The 18,021-nt window shown below is 39.2% G+C and overlaps 1 protein-coding gene across 1 annotated transcript in view; it reads right to left on the bottom strand.

Moving 5' to 3' along the window:
* The window catches only part of EIF3E (eukaryotic translation initiation factor 3 subunit E), a 56,488-nt gene that overhangs the window by 27,449 nt on the left and 11,018 nt on the right, over positions 1–18,021 (bottom strand). The window contains exons 3-7 of the mRNA XM_007056088.4: positions 17,183–17,300; positions 7,336–7,378; positions 6,700–6,804; positions 3,643–3,768; positions 1,027–1,151 (exon numbers count right to left, since the gene is read on the bottom strand). Coding sequence (XP_007056150.1) covers positions 1,027–1,151; positions 3,643–3,768; positions 6,700–6,804; positions 7,336–7,378; positions 17,183–17,300 — 517 coding nt within the window. The remainder of the gene's footprint in view (positions 1–1,026; positions 1,152–3,642; positions 3,769–6,699; positions 6,805–7,335; positions 7,379–17,182; positions 17,301–18,021) is intronic.

Here is an 18,021-nt window from a genome sequence, read left to right as displayed (position 1 = left end):
AGCTCTTTGACAACAAGTCTCAGAAGAGGCGCAGAGTGGCATCTGTGCTACGGAGGCTAACTCCTCCCCAAACTGACCACTGAGCTTTTCAGGAACGGTTGGAGTGATATGAAGGCATTCTCCAAATCCACAATTAGCTTTCCAGCTCCACCTCAATGATGTGGAATATGTGCCAAGACTCATCAGCAGCACGTAGTGCTGTGTGCTACCTATTACCGCTTTCTTCTGTGGCTCAGAGCAAATGGAAGGACATCACATTGGTCAGATGCCTCTCCCTGATGGCAAACCAGAGGAAGCTTGCCAGCAGGAGAAGCTGCATCAAGTCAGAGGCCTGTTATTTTAAAATAAATAACTAAACTCATTCAGGAGGCTTTATGTCCAAGTTAGCAAATATTTCTCTACAAAACTAAGCACATAAGTACATGTTTAAACATTACATCTAATAACAGTGTCTATATTAAATATTGCATTCTTCAGCTCAGACACACATCATAATTCTAAAGCAACTGTATCCAACTTGTGGCTCAGGGGCAACTGTGGCCCTTGACAAGGACCATCAAGAAAATATGCACATAATTATGAACTGAAAGTGAACCATACCATGAAATTGTTAATCAGGCCTATAGATACGGCAGGGAGGGAGGGAAGTAGAAGATACCACCTCTTCAGCAGCCCTAGCAGAAGGTTTGGGTGAAATAGGAGTGCTATGAATGGCTGCTGTCCCTTCCCTACTGGCAACCTGTTGCATCAAAGGGGAGGGAAAACGGAAGGAAGCAGCATAGTTTTCTTGCTGCTCCATTGCTGGCTTCCCTGTTGGGCTGTCAGTCTTAAGAAAAACAAGTTAGGCATTCAAAAAGCTCTGATGGAACCTAGGCAAATAAAGTGTTTAATGCAGCCTCTGGATCTTTTTGAAATATGTTTGGCCCTTCGGCTGAAAAGGCTGAACATACCATTGTTAAATATTTTTGTCCTACACCCACTTTCTGCCTCAGTACAAGGTTAATGTCTACACTACAAGCAACTTACTGTGGTTGATAGAGAAAGAGATCAATGATGTTGTCTCTGCCTTTTGGGTGGTTGAAGAACACGAACAAAGACCAGTGGATTAGCCATGTTCTCTGCTGAAGAGACTGGAGTGGGGAGCTGACTGACTGAAAATAAGACAAAATAAAATTTTAAACTGGTGCAGATAAGATGCAATGAAAACATGACAATACTACGGAAGTTCTCCTTGGATCATGATGGTAATGTCTAGAACGCTCCATCTCCCCTCTATCATTCTGAATTTGGTTCATGGCCCTCTTTTATAGGGGTTGATGGTGTAGAACAAGTGTTTCCCATACTGTTAGCCTTGCTCCCCGCTACGCCATTTACATACTTCGTTTAGCTCTGCAATACTCTTAGAGGATGATAATATAACATTATCACCCTACCCCAGGAATAAAATAAAAATTGTTAAACTTAAGTAACAGATCTGCCAGAGGAAGGGATTCAACTCCCCAACCTGCAAAAAATAATGAGTTTCAGCTCCCACCATCAGCACCACTTCATTGGCTGGTTAACTCAACAACCTCCAGCAGACTGGCAAACAATGGAAGCTGCAAGGTTACGACCATGCACAGTAGACCAGTGATCCTAGCATTAAAAAGTATGATCACAGTACTAGCATGGATATTCTTCCTTATGAAATTTCCCCTAGCCACCAAAGTCTAGCACAACCTGTTGTAACCATGTAGATTCAGAAGCTTTAAAAAGGGGGGGAGTTAGAAGATGAGGAAGAGGAACCTGCCTGGCATCAGCTGCCACCCAGCTAGACAATGAATAACACATTTAAAAATGTACTAAAACCTTCAAGATTTCCATTTAGAGGGTAAATCACTTAAAAAATAGCCAGCTCTGAAATAGTTTCTCTCTCAGAATCACAGAAAGGACACCGTAAATCAACCCACTCTTCCCAGGTCATTTTTTGGCAATCAGTGCCACTGTCAGAAATTGAAGTAGTAGATATCTGACAAACAGTCCAGCAGCCAGATTTTCCCTCAGACTAACAATGGTAGTCATCAGAATCATGAGTGAATACTGCTCACTTCAAGAGTGAATGTTGTGGTGGCATAGTTGTAGAAACATAGCAAACTTTGTGTAGTGTCATTTCGCCATCTACATACTTACACACACACACACACACTTATGACCACTCCACATTACTAAGTTACTAAAGAGAAAACTACAATTTTTTCCATATTTCTCCCAACAAATACTTTAAACAAGTTTCCTGTACTCTGTCACAATTTTCATATATTTTTAGTTACCACTGTTAATTAATTTCTTAAAGGAATGTGTTACCGAAGTGTTAACTGTGTTGTAGTGGAAGTCAAATTATGCTATAAGAATAGTAGAGCTATTCTTCCATGCTATGACATATAAATGCAACTCTGACTTAAGGAAAAATCCAAGCCCCTTTGAAGTTGCCCAATCAATCCTATCTCTTAAGACAAGATGGACAGCATATTCCCAATAGCAAATCAAATACAACAGATATCCTTGTGACAATTCAAACATAACAGTAATGGATACCCACAAACTACAGGTAACATAGGTAAAATTAAGTGCCAGGTTTCCCAATCTGCAGAACTACACTATATTTTTGTCATCATTTGCAGAAATAGCACTTCCAGATAGCTCTTGAAATATTAGTGTTAGAACTACTGATTGACTTCCTTAAAGCCCAGTCTCTTAGGGAGATTACAACAGCTACTTAGAGGCTAACGCTAGGATCCCCTTTCTTCAAAAGACAAAAGAAACTAACTGAAAAAAGTTATGACAAATATTGAAAACAAAAATAAAGAAATTTTCTCAAATCTTTATCAGGTAGTGAACACAGATTAGTTTATACAGTTTTCAGACAGATGTTATTTTTGTGTCCAAAGTGGCCTTGAAAATTGTAATGCATTGTCATGCCTTATGGAGACAGGAAATAGTAATACTATTCAGTACTCAACCAGAAAACAACTTCTACATGCTGTGATGCCCCAGCATGTAGACGATACCCCACGCTTAATTTAATCCTTCTGGAGGCTGCAGACAGGCCTGTATGATAGGGATTTATCTTAATTTTAGTTTAATGGAAGCATCTTTCAAATTCACAAACATTTTCACGTTGGATGAAAGGGAAGCATGAACAATTTTAAGGAGTAAGATTTTTAGTTATATGACAATTCAAATAAAATATTTTATCGCATTAATTTCAATAAATCAGTGTCTTTACAATCAATCTCCTGAAATTCATTTATTTCCTCCTCGTGGCTTAGATTTTGTACTAAAATCCCACGTATGTCTGAGTCGCTACAGTCTCTTCTCAAGGAGTCTTCCAGGACCCTCTTTTACTCCTTTTGCTCTTTTCCCCTTTTCTACTGCCCCAAAAAAGCCCACACTTGTGATCTTCTCTCCAACAGAAGAGGATTGGACAAGGCTCCGTTGCAAATACTTCTTGGCAATGTCAACCATAGTTTCTCCTCAGAGCAAAGTATGAGAAAGCTCAAAAAAAAAAAGATAGTGTTTTTAAATAGCAAAATTTCTTCATGTTTTTCTTAGCCTGCCCGTCCTTCATCTTAAATTTACTAATATGCTCAAACTTTAACTCACATTATTATCTACAGTCTCTTTCAATCTTGTAAGATCTTCCATGGCTGCATCCCAGTTCTGCATTAAAATTTCAGATGCCAGTTTTCCCCAGAGTGAGCTCAAAGCATTTCTATCTGTTGATGGAACCTGTTCAAAGTAGTAAACAAAGTTACAATAAGCACAATAATTTAACACTTTTACTTGGTCAAATGTATTAGATACCTGCTGGTACGATTTTTAAAATATCAAATTCCACACACTCACTTGGCCTAAGTTTTTCTAAATAACAAAACTGGTTAGTAAAAAATATCGCGCCCCCTAGGAGGGCAGGGAGGAACATTCATGGGGGAGCAGCTGGGGGCTAGGCCAGCCCCCAATGGGGGCGGACAGCGAGCGCCACTGAGCTCTACTCCTGGCCCTGCACCCAGGGCCCCACCCCCAGCTGTGGCCCCAGCCTGAGCCCCCCTTACCCTAGCCACATCCCGCCCTCCTGGAGTCATGACCCCACTCCTGGCCCTGGCTTCAGGAAAGAGCGGGGCGCGAGGTAAAAAGTTTGAAAAACCATTTCAGGACTAACAAAACTATTAACTATATTAAAACTGCTCCTTATAAAACAGAAAAGTCTGGTAAAAAAACCACAAAAAGCAAGATTCCAGGCACACAATGATGGTACCCAAAATGACAGCAAACCAGAAAAAGAACTGAGATGATTGGTGACCACTTGGCACTTTAATAACTTTAGCTCCAAATGTTTGGTGCCATACAGAGCTGCTCATGCAGTCTTAACAAGCAATGCTTTTAAAAGAGGTTCCCAAAACTCAATGGCCCTTAGAGAACCACATCCCCCAAGTGAGAATATGCAAAGACCACCACAAAGAAGTAGAAAATCCTTTCAGATAAAATCATGTGGCAAAAGAAACATGTCCTACTAAATGAGGCAGTATGTCCCTGGCCATATCCAACCCCCCTAAAAGCTATTTTTCTCAGAGCAGTTCACAAAGTCTGTTTCAAGTAAGGGTAGTTCTGGGGTCAATCAGGTTTAGTTTATACAATACTGAACTACACTAGGTCATTCAGAGTGTCAAATTCTAATCTCAGATCATAGTTACAATGGTTCTTTCATGGCTTATGTTTCACTAACCATTACTTTAAATGAATCTTCTCCCACCAAAAGGAGTAACATAAGTATCCGCTCAAGGTACTAACATACCAGAAGCACACATTATTTTTACTAAAACTGCTTTCAAGACTAATTTTTAAAAACGAATTATAGCATTTTATTTTTAACATGCTCAAATTCTGAAACACAAAGGAGAGGATTTAGGACAACTGCCCATGAAATAGCATCTCTATCCGAAACAAAACACAAAAAATAGTTCTCTGCAAACACATAAAATGTACATCTCATTGAATAGGTTACTGTATAAAAAGGTTTGATGAGTAATGGGTCACATAAGATTCCTCCTGTCAAAAGCTATCTCAATATTGAAATAAGTTCTCCCTACTCTTTCAGCCTTATTTTGATAAACGAACATTGTATTATTGTTGTGAAAACTATTAGTTATTTGCTTTGGAATCCACTTAACATCTAATTGTAACCAATTAACAGAATAAGTAGTGTCTGATTTATTCCAGAACCACTGAATTTAATCCAAAAGATTAAATAAAATATAGAATATAATAAAACAGAAATATAGATTAATGGCAAGAAACAAAATACAGTAAATATACACAATTACTACGAATTACTTTGCAAATACCATTCATACATTCTAGAAAGGGACATAATGTTATTAGAACTACACATGTTCCAAGTGCCAATGTGAAAAGCTTTTTGCTGCACTTTAGCAGGAATTTTTTCCTGCTAAGGTTCATGTGCACTATTTGGCTCAACTCCATGTCATTACAGTTGGCTCTTCATAGAGAACGGCTTTCAGTGATGGATATGCTAGAATAGTTTCAATATCTGGATTTTCCAGCAGTTACCTTAAATTTCCATTTGCTAGCAAAACAGCACAGTCACTCACTGACCAGCAACAATAAATTTACTGTGCTGGGATTCTAACAAGACACTAAATCTTCATTCTCAAAATTCACTCCCAGCATTAACAAATGATATGAATAACCAACTCTTTTCATGTAGTTGTAATGAAACCATGGCTCTGGTTCTACAATCCTTGTTTAAGCTGTTAACATTTCTAAAGCACAACTTTTACTCTTCTAAATCCTCCATAATATTCAAGGGAAGACAGATGGAATTCTCGATAGGAAGCTGTAAGTTCAGCATTACCACTGATTACTTTCAATTTACCTGTAAACCTTTCACCACCACTTTTTGTGCACAGGAATTAGATTGCAAATGCTTATGCTTAGTTGTTACAGTTTATAATACTCTTCCAGTTTAGATTTATAGGAAGAAACAGGAAGTATCTAATACAGTTAGTTACAACTTTTAAAATTTTAAAACTTAAATTAGAACAAAAATTAGCACTTGAAAATTTTGCTAATTGTTCATTTTTAACATTGCAATTCTCAAGATCATAGTGAGGTGTGATAAGACTTAAACATACAAACTAGGTGTTGGTCTATTCATGCATATGACATACTGAGAAACGTTTCTGTTTCACTTTTCCATTCTTGAAATTAGGCAGGTGTTTTACATTTACTTCTAGCAGAGCAGAATTCTTGTAAATAGAATGTGCTATCTGATCTCAAGAACAGAACCGACGAACGTGACTTAGCGACTGAAAAGTTATTTCCCAACAGTTACTACACAGTATCATATTATTTGTGCTCTTGGCATTATGCAAGATGCAAATGAAGACATGTCCCCTGACAAAAGGATCTTGCAATCTAAATAGATTACTGTACACAGACCAGAGTTTCCCCCTATAATCACAAACAGAATACGAAACTGTTAGCAAATAACTAATTAGAATCACTAATTCTGAGCTTGTGTATCTTTTCAGTATTCCTCTTGTACTGAATAATTGCCTCAGGAAGTTTGTAATCAGGATATTTAGAATTTTTACAGAAAACAAAGTGGCCTAAATACTTAAGAAAAAAACAACTACTTACCAAAACCCTAAAAAAGTAGAGATATTCTGCAGCTCCTGAATAGTTGCCACATTCATATTGGAACTTTGCATACCTGTAGAGAGTGTCTAGGTACTCCTGTCTAAACTGAGAAAGAATACAAAATGTTTGTCTTCATTATGAAAGAGATGTAATGGCAATGGGTTGTGAAATGACTCAATAGTGGGTAGTCACATTTAATTACAGATACGTAAGTAGCCTGTAAAGAGCTTCAGGGTCTTTGGATGATAAGTGCAATGATAGCAGTGACCACAAAAACTAAAACACTGAAACTGAAATAATTACTTCATCCTTTATTCATTCTGCCGAATACAGTAATAACACTAATGTTAGAAGAAGGTACTACAATAATTAAGCATAACCACAAGTTTTAAGGATGCAATTAATATCCAGATTTCCTTGCTTTTATAAGTTTGTAACACATTTAGTTCAATTTAAGCTTTTAAACATTTTCATGCAAGAAGTTTCGCACATCAGCTACATTTAAACTAGAGAGATAGGCCAGGATGCCATGTTCTTGATATTGCAAGACTGTTGGATTGAATATAATTTAGCCTGTTACTCTTACATATTTAAAAATGTAAAAATAAAATAATAATAAAAAAAAAAAAAACTTACACCATGCTTGTCAGCTAGATAATCAAAGAGCATTCGACCATCCCTGTAACAAAAATAAAGATCTGTAAAACAGGTTTAAGCTGACCATCACAAGTTAATGTCAGGTTTCAGAGTAACAGCCGTGTTAGTCTAATACTAAATAAAGCTATTAAAAGGAACACACAACAGTCTCTTTTTTAAACTTCTCCTGAGTATCCCTATAACTTTTTTTTTTTTAAAATCTGTTGCTGTGTGAAAGGCCCACACAAACCCAGGGGACTGAGTATACGGAATAAACTGTGAATTTGAATAGCCATGATGTGCTGTCAAACGAACTAAAAGAATTTAGCATTCACCATAACAACTCTGGATATTCTTGTTCTCCATATAAACGTCCAATTCCTCCAAATATTGATAAGTTCTTGGGATGAAGTCCCAGACCCACTGAACTCAGTGGCAAAACTACCATGGACTACAGCGGAGCCATTCGCCTTTGGACTCAAATTACATCCTATGTCAACTGAGTTCTATCTAATTATGCAGCTGGTGAAAAAATATTTCCCTTTGGTCAGTTCTGAATTTGCCACCTTTCCATTTCACTGAGTGTCCCCTTGTTATGCAACAAAGAGAACAGAAGCACCCAAGCTTCATTCTCTACCACTCATGATTTTATAAGCTTTTATCATGTCCCCTCTTATTAATCTGATTTCTTAGGTAAACAACCCCAATCTTTTCAACTGTTCTATACAGGAGAGTTTTCCATGTCCCTACTCTTATCTTTCTCATCACCTTTCTCAGAACCCCCTTGTTTCCATCAATTTACCAAGAAGAGATGCAAGGCTTACTGGTCTTCCCCAGATCACCCCTAGAACTATTTTTTTTAATATACAGGTACAATATTTGGTACCCTCCAATACAGTAGCTTTTCTTAATGGGATTGTACATTTTTGCTAGCTGGTCATGTTTCAGATTTTTCAGAACTCTTTTATACCTTCTGGGTCTGGCAACTTGTTAAATCATCAATTTGTTCCAGCACTTCTACTTCTGACACCTCAATCTCTGGCAGCACTTCATCTTTATTACCAGAAAGAGAGCAGGTCCAATGTAGACAGCTCCCTAATATCCACTGCAGTAAAGAGTGATGAAGAGAAACAGCTTAGCTTCTCAGCAAGTTATCAGAAGGTGAGAAAAATGGACTTGCATTTTTTAAGGAGCACTACTGTGCGCTGCACTACTGCCACTGTTAGCTGAAAAAACAACCATGCCGTTAATAAGAAACAACCCACTGCATACTAAGAACTTGGGCGTGGGGGAGTTTTGCATTCAAATCAATTATCAACATTATACTGCATTTATGAAATTACTTCCAAAGGATCTTAAAGCACTTTATAGACAAATTAATATTCATTCAGGATGTTTATCAATTTACAAATTTGAGACCACCAGTATTTTTCAAGGATCTCCAGGAAACTATAAACAAGCCAAGGACTTTTTACTATCTTTGGTGTTGTACCAGAAATTAGCCATGACTTGTTCAGAGCAACTACAGTTTGGATATGTGCAAAATAGATTTAAAAAAAAAATATTTTTTTTTAAACTCAGACTATATACAAAGACTTACTCAAAAGGTCGAATATACATTAACATTTTAAAAGCTGAAAAAATAAAGATACGAAATTGATCAAAACTGTGCAGTTATTGATACTTCATTTACAAGAGCAACGGGGACAAGGATAATTGACTTAGCTGTGAATTTTCATTTTAGGGTCCTCCACATCAAACAATCTTGACAATGGATCATTTCCTAATCCCACAGCAACTGGAAACAGGCCAGATTTTTGTTCCAAGCCTGGGCTTAGGACAGTCCGTCAGGATGAACTCTCCCAAACGATAATATTTTTCAGCGTTGGAAACATACTATATAAAAATTTAATATTGTTATTCAACTCAAACGATTTGCAGCAGCACACTGACATGAAATGTAGGGATTTCTCAGAGGAACACCCTCCTTCTTTCAAATGTGAGCAACAGTTAGAAAAAACCCTGGACATAATGCAGTCCTCTGCGGGAGAGTCTGCCTGTGACACAAAAGGTCCTAGAATGAAAATTCACAGACAAAACAGAATTTTCCTTCAGTTCCCTCCACATCAGACAGTCTTTATAGTGAACTGTATAAAGCCATAAATAATCCACTGGGAGGGAGAATTCAACTTACCCACAGAGAATTGAAAGAAACATAAGGGCTATTGGGGCACCCTGTTCCATTACACATTTCTCCCGAACACTGCCATGTTTCTAAAGATTGGTATCAATGGTGGCCGGGCCCTATGTAACATAATCAGAAGACTGGCCAGACAAGGGTAGTATCCCTTTCACATGAAGGGAGGGATCACATGGTATTTGTTAATACCCAGGCAGAATTTACAAGTCCAAAAGGGATGTATTCTATTGAAAATGCTTCTTATTGTAGCAGAAGCTGATGTATCCATGTGACTCACCCCAATCATATCCTTAATAGATCTCTAAGAGGTTTATTTTCCTATTCTGAAGTTCGGGGAACAATGCTGTAATGATAGCATTAGAGTATTTCCCCTGGAATATCAATCTCCTTGTTGAGAGACCTGAGATATAAAAAACCGGACTGTATACCATTGCTTCTCTTTGTACCACAAATAATTTTGTGCCCTTTTCAAAATCTCTCTCTCTATGGTTCTAGTTCTCTAATGTGTAGGAGATGGACTACTGAACCCTTCCTCTTCGGATACAAAGGTTCCTGTTGAGCATGGTTTATTTTAATTTACTTTTGGGAAAAGGATAATCTTGTTCCTGGGACAATGTGTGAGTTCTGTTGAATATCCTTCCCTGATTGTGTCAAGCACCCATTTGTTTGGGTAGTTTACTCCCACGAGAAGCACCCCTCATGGAGAGGAGAAAGCTTCCCCACCTTTGGAAGCTCAAGAGAGAAACTTTAAGGGTAGGATGGTTTTCCAGAGAATCCCAGCCGTGGTATTCCAACTCTCAGAAAAATGAGCAATGGCTTCCTCCTAATGGGCAATCTTTATACTGGAAAGAAAAAGGCTTCAAAGGGAACAAAGAGATACAGTTGTTTGAAGACTCTCCCACTGGAAGGAGGGAGGGACTTAATCCAGTGTCTAAAGCATCAGTGCTGAGTGACTGCTTTGTCTCTACACTCCCCAAAGAGCTTATCAACAAAATATTTGGAAGGATATCAGGTGATATTCTGCAACTCTGGTTTCTTACCATGGCGCAACAGTTGTCCTCAGAAAAGTCTTTGGAAGTTTGAATGTCAGCACATCTTAGGTGATGCATCAGTCATGGAAAGCTGCTAACGAAATCTTATTAAAGCTAGATTTATGTAATTTATTTATTTAGGAACATGCTCAACAATGGCCTCCGAGTTGAATAACGACCTCCACGATAAGAGAATGCAGACAAGAGAATACTCTCAAGGCTTATGTGGATGTATTAAAGTTGAGTTTGAGTGATGATCTTATTTCTCCAGTCTGTGGGTTTGGCAGGAATACTCTGTCAGCTTATATGATTATGCCCTTTACTAAGGAAGTTGCAGCAGGCAGATTAATGAAGACCTTTTAGTCCTTAGTCCAAGGAATTTTCACATCACCTTACTCACACCCTCAAAACAGGTGAGAAAAAATTAAAGCTCTCCTTCCATTTCCAAGTTAAAAAAACCAAACAGGTCTTTCATTCTCTAAAAAACATAAGCACCTGTAAAGTTAGACCCTCATTTGTGTGCTTAATTCTGGGAAGATTAGTCAAGTCTGAGGTACCATGCTCAAAGCCCCAGTTTTAGAGATTTCTTCTTCATTTAACTGATTGTGAGCAACATAGTCACCGGTCCCTGGGCCAAACCCCTGAGACAAAGGGTAAGGAGCTCCTGTGAGGGGCAGAGTGCTTTACCTGGGAGTCTGAAACAACAGTCTGCAGGCATGTGTCCTGCATGCCTCCCTAAGGAAAACAGCCATTTCATGGCCTCCTGTGGGATGCCTGGAAGGGGAAAGAAGGTAGGCCCATCTTCCAGGGAACGGGATTGACCGCACAGACTGAGCAAGCTATAGTCACTGCAGACAACTAAATCATTTGTATCAGAGGTCACAGCAACTGGTTGGTACCTCTTATGCAGCTAAGCCCTCACAAGTAAAACAGCTTGTGGGAGAGAGGGTGCGCTCTGGGGCCTTCTCAACTGCCTCAGCACAGATCTTGTCTACATGCTGGCTGGGAGCAGGAGTTTTTTCCTTCTGTGAGCTTCAGTGATTAAGAAAAGCTCCAGTGAAACTTTCCTGTTTGCTCTGCAAGCTATGGGAACAGGGGTCCAATATGTAGGTGAGAAGCAGGGAGCGGTTTACAAATATACCCTGGTTCAATGCTATTGATTCCAGCCTTGTCTCAGGGAAGGGAGCTTTCGGGTGGCCTGCTCAACCATCTCAGCATAGACCTCACCCACATGGTAGCGGAGAGCTGAGTTTGTGCGGCCTACTGTCTGTCTAGAAGAATTGTTCTTCAAACCCTCCTCAGAAAGCCAGAAGAATATTTTTTGAAGTTTAGCAGTTTTTGAGGAGAAAAACCTCAAAACTGATGAGGAAACAGACATTTTGTTAACAATCCTGTGGAAGCTCTGCTACAAAGAGATCTGGAATCTGCCATATGTGCTGCTTGGAGAAGAAAATTCTAGAGAGTTCCTCCTGAAATGTGGTCCAAAACCCAGGCTCAAAGCAAAGAACTGGTCTGCCTACAGATCTCATGGAGACGAGAAACACCCCACTGCAAAGACTGAAACACGGAAGGAACTGACAATTAAGACGTTTCAATTGATAAAGAGTGTTAAAAACCTCAAATACAGAGGAAAAAGATTAACAATTTCACTCATGAGTTTTCATTCAAAAATGGGGATCTTTTCAATAAAAATTAAGTTCTAATCTAGTCTCGCTGTGTACTCCCCAGACACCGAACTAAGCAGTTTTACATATTAAAAATTCATTGCCTTGTCGAAGTCAGTAAGTATAAACAGTTTGCCGTCTACTATAAGCAGATATTTATCTGGGAAGAATAAAGCTGTCATAGATTCAGTCTACAAGTTCCTCCCTTGTGGGGAAAAAGCTTTTTTACGCATCTCCTATGCTAACGTGGAAAGCATGAGACACTCAAGACCCTGGAAGGCTACTATAATCCCATATACCCATACAAATATATACTTCAAAATTGAGACTTAGACTGGTTAAAGAGCCATAATCACTTCACCATCCACAAGGTAACAAGGACCGATCCCCTGAGCTCTCTCAAAGAAATCTCCCTTGTTTGGTCAAACTTTCAGATTTACAAAAAACTCAACACTCTCCCCATCTTGAGTACTCATAACATTATGATTCTTCTTTACATGAGACTTCCACCAGTTCAAACTACAGCAGTGAATGTCAATAGTGCCATATACTATAAGAAAAAGACATCTAGTGGGTGGACTGTATCCCTGTGTGAAACAAGAAAATTCCCCTTAGTTGCTGCTGACAATTTTGAAGCCTAAACTACAAGAGCAGACCCTTCACAACGATGTGTGAAACATAACAGTATATTTGTACATCATATTAAGGAAATACCAATGTAAAAAAATAAAATCTGATATATGCACCAACTCAGTACACTGTACTGAATTCCACAAGAGGAAGGATGACAATATTACATTTTAGCATGCAGTTTGTAAGACCATTAGCCAAGTAGAATATGGATGCATTTATCCATGCTGAAAGCTTCAACAACTTATGTCACAGTACTCTGAGGTTTTCAGGTCAGTAAAATGAGCCTTTTCCGGCCCTGGCAAGTATCCCTTGTGTGGCTTTCCAGGATACATAGGGCTTGATTCTCAACTATGCCTAAAGCCAGCAGGAAACCAGACATAGCAGACCTTTGATCCACCACATCCCCTTGCCTCTTCTTCTGCCTCCCCTCACACAGGACGTGGTAGAGTTCTCACACAGATTCCTCCTAGACAAGGGAAGTTTTCCAGCATAAATATCTGGCTGCTTTCAATTCACTTTGTGCCAACCTTAAACATCTAAGCAAGAGACCTTGAAAAACATAAGTCATTCTGAATCTCCAACTTACTGAGTGCTAACTGATCTCAGTAAGGTATTTTGTGTAACTGACTAAATCAAACAATGATATTAAGTGTCTTGAGATAAATTAAAAGGTTCTGTTCCTATTGTGCACCTTGCCACGAAATCTCTGGAAGGAGGCTGCCCGAGCCTGTGGCTCCCAAGGCCACACTTGTATGTGCTCTTGTAAGCATCTTCTAACAGTATCTTGTTCTTGTACCAATTCTTAATCATAGATACCTGCGTGAACAAGAGCATCCTTAAAGTCTTTGTATTGTCATAAGATACCTTTCTGTCCACGCAAGAATGCATGTGTGAACTGAAAAGACAGCAAAAAATATCCATAGATTTTCATGATGGGAATACATCATAAAGGAACATTTAAGTAGTCAGGTGCCCTGGTGACCGACCTTCCAACATCTGAGGTACGCAGGAAATCCCTCAGAACAGCTCTGAAGCAGTGAGGGACTTCAGGCAATGAATTACTAGAAACAGGGTTCCCTTCAAGACAGCACAGATATGGTGTGCAGCAATTCACAGCTTATCAAGTGCAAACATTGTATCAAGATGTGCAAGTAGAGAAGGAAAAGACAGCACCATTTACCATTATAACCTCTAGTCAGCAGATTTATCAAGAGAGGAGGGTAGTCCTTATACAACTTTAGAGACGCGAACTCCCTAAAGATGTGGTGACAGCTCACAAGTTGGGAGAGTCCTAACCAGATATACCATAGGGAGCTTATCCCTACGGCTTAGTGGCAAGTCACACATGAAACAGATTCAAACTGAACAGCAGATGTCTTATCTGACAAATGGAAAGAAAAAAGAATGCACAAGACGGTGACAGTTAAACAAAACAGCTATAACTGCCTGAGGTACTAATCAGCACAAAGCTATTTCCTACTACTTGTTAAACTACAAACTGAAGCAAGAAAATATATTTAGTTAATTTAAGTCCCAAGGAAAGCCTCAGGACATTTCTATTTTAACTGCTTTTATTTGATTTTATGACTCGCGCAACAGGCATAGAGAATTATATCATCAGCAAAAAAAAAAAAAAAAGATGAGCACAGAAGACAGAACATACCCCTTTGCTGTGGGTTTTTTGGGAAATGAGGTGAACTGCTGCCCTCAAAACTCAAATTACATGGGGGTCCTAGTCAGCTGCGCAGCACCGACCCAAGATTGGGGAGCAATACAGTTACTATGAAGTAAGTTACTGTACGTTCTCACCTGTGAATATGGAACTGCGTATGCCACATGGTAATTTATAGTTCTAAAAAACCCCAAATCAGTAAAATTTATGTATACATAAATACATTTTAATCATCTTAGTCTGCCATTTCCCAAAATACAGCCTGTCTCAGTATAATGTGAGAACAAAGGCAGACTCAAAAAGCAAAATTCTATTCCTTCTGGAATATCAGACACCACAAAATTTCACGTCCAGTAAACTGTTATTAACTATACTTTTTACAGCCTAATTTTTCCTAGAATTCTTAGAATAACTTAGCTTGAGCATTACTTATTAAGGCTTTAAGAAAATTGAGATTTTTTTGGTTCAGAAGTTGGCCACAATTGTTACAGTTGTGTTTTTAGTGCCTTTAGTTCAATTACCATAAAAAAAGACCACAAGGACATACAAAGTGTGTGCAGAGGTGCCCTCAAAGAAGAGATGTGGTAGGGTTTGCAGGTTAGGGCAGCCTTCAAGACAAAGGTGTGGAGGTCCCTCAGGGCAGAGGTGTGGACGGTGCAGGTGTGTGGGGGCAGCTTGAAGGATGCAGGACCCAAACTCTTTGTTTGTAACTGACTAGATGTCAAGTTGGCATCAGGGTCCTTTATCAGGAGCTGGATACTCCCCACGCATTCCTCCAATTCTGGGGTGGGGGGGCACACCCAAACCCATGCATCCTAGAGCTGGCCCCAGTGCAGAGATCCCTGGAGGCTCCCCATCCCAGCTTCACATCCTGTGGAAGGCACAAGACCCAACACCTACCTGGCCCCACTTAGCATGAGAGGCAAAGTTGTTCAAGTCATGCAGGAGACACTGAGGCTCAGCAGGCCTGACCTGCGCCACTTGGCAGAGGCAGAACCACACTTGGGCAAAGTCTGAGCCCTCCAGGGAACACAACCCCAACCCCACCCTCCTCCTCTTCCACCTCTGCCCCCAACATGTTCACCAAGTCACAACACCACTCACTGAAATTTGGCCCTGCCACCCCTCCATCATGACCAGGTTTCAGTGAGTGATATTGTACAAAAGTTGTGGTGAGAGTTGTTAGTTGCAGTGAGTGTTGAAAGTTGAAGTTTTTACAACAAAAATCATGGCCCACAATTTTCTTTCAGCCTTATGTATTATAAATATTTGCCATGGTCCTGCAAGCAGATCCATGCAGGAATACATGTTCATGTTGAGCTTCACTGAGGTTAAGGGGATTCCATGTGGGTGCAAGGTTACTCCCACATGGCTTCAACTGCAGGAGGAAGACCTTAATAATTAGCTGCATCAATATATTTTATTTTCATTGTTCACTGTAGTGTATTGGCAGGACGTAATTTAAGATATTTAAGAAATAAGCCCATTTCATATGGGTTAATGGGAATAACTGTGCTTTCTTTGCAACTGGTTATATTAATTACATTTTATGCCCAGAAATATTTGAACAACTCAAAATTAATCAGAGTACTGAAATGTTAGCTTGCCATTCTGTCCATGCCATTTATCATGAGTACTACAAATATTAAGGAATTGCAATGATATGCTGCATTAAAAAAAATATTTCTTGGGGGGGAGGGGAGTGAAATTCAGGTACTGGCATTTTTTGAAACTCTCTAATAAAAGCTACTGAACAACTTGGTTCAGGTGTTGCACATAATATAACATTCTGCACTACGGAGAAAACAGGCTGCAATTCTCAGGGCTGGTCTTCACTACAGGGAGATCAAAAGTCAATGCAGCAGAGATCGATTTAGCGGATCTAGCAAAGACAGGCTAAATCAATGGCAGAGCGCTTTCTGGTCGACCCCAGTACTCCAGCTCTCTGAAAGAGTAAGGGAAGTTGACCGGAGAGAATCTCCTGGCAACACAGTGCAGCAAAGACACCGGGGTAAACTGACCTAAGCTACATTGTAGCTGGAGTAGCATAACTTAGGTTGACTTACCCCTGTAGTGAAGACAAGCCCTCAGACTCGCTTCTTGAATTGGCAGGCCTATGAAAGTGCCTCAGGTTGCTGATGCTTCTAGCTGTTTACGAAGTTACTTTCGTTACCTCTGAAGGTGATTACAACAGCAAATTATGTGCCTGGAAGGATGACACTTCAACATTCTACTTTGAAGGTGTTATGTGAAAAGAGCAGTGGAAAATTAACATATCACTTGGGCTTTTCAGGGATGACTTCAAAGGCCTTTCTAACCATTTCATCACCTAAACACAAACAATATTTAAATTATGACAAAACATTTCTTACAAGACGATTTATTTTTATATTTAACCACTTTGGTTGTCAACATCCTGAAGTATAAGCTTTCCCTCACAGAGACATTATTAATGGTAAGCAGAATATCATCATATGGGGGCCAAGACATCACAGGATACATATTAACATACGGTACAGGCAAAGGGAGCAAAGATTTTCAGCTTCAAACTGACAACTGTTAATTAGAAAGCCTCTTTACACTGGTCCAACAAGGCATCTGGGAAGATGAACTCCTGCAATGTCTAGAGTATTAAAGAAAATATTACCTAGTAGATTGCATTTGTCTTGTAGTTTCTGGGTCTTCAAACATCTTGACAATTGGCTCAGTTTCTAACTGAAGCTGTTTCAGCTGTGCAACAACAGCAGTCCTCTTTTCACGCAAAGCTAGATAAAGAAAGAGTACAATGTAAAGTTAACATCTTCGCAAGCAGCCTGTAGTTATCTGATGTAGAATCAGCAGTGTGCTGAGTACCTTGGTATCCAAAAACCTCAGCTCATTTGTCCCCTCAGTCAAGCCACATTAACTGCCACAATGATTAATAAAGAATTAAAGGAATGTGGTATAATTAATGCCAAACAACATGGCTTTATGGAAAATAGATCCTGCCAAACTAACTTAGTATTTTTTGATGAATTACAAGTTGAGCTGATAAAGGTAATAGTGCTGACATAACATTTCTCTACAGCATTTGACTTGATACCATATGACATTTTGAATTAAAAAACCCGAATGATATAAAATTAACATGACACAAATTAAATCAATTCAAAGCTAGCTAACTGATACATCTCAAAATAATTGTAAAAGAGGAGTCATCACTGAATGAGTGTTTCTGGGGGGGGGGGACGACACAGAGATCAGTTCTTGGCTCTATGCTATTTAACATTTTTTATCAATGACATGGAAGAAAACAAAATCATGGAAAGTTTGCAGCTGACACAAAAAATTGGGGAATGGTAAATAATGAAGCGAACAGGTCGGTGATACAGAGTAATCTGGACTGCTTGATAAATGGGCGACAAGCACACAATATGCATTTTTAATACGGCTAAATATATATGTATACATCTAGGAATAAAGAACACAAGGCATACTTATAGGATG

The sequence above is a fragment of the Chelonia mydas genome, chromosome 2, assembly GCF_015237465.2.
Source record: "Chelonia mydas isolate rCheMyd1 chromosome 2, rCheMyd1.pri.v2, whole genome shotgun sequence".
Taxonomy (NCBI): Eukaryota; Metazoa; Chordata; order Testudines; family Cheloniidae; genus Chelonia; species Chelonia mydas.
Note: the sequence above shows the minus strand (reverse complement) of the source record. Positions and strands in the feature narration are given on the sequence as shown.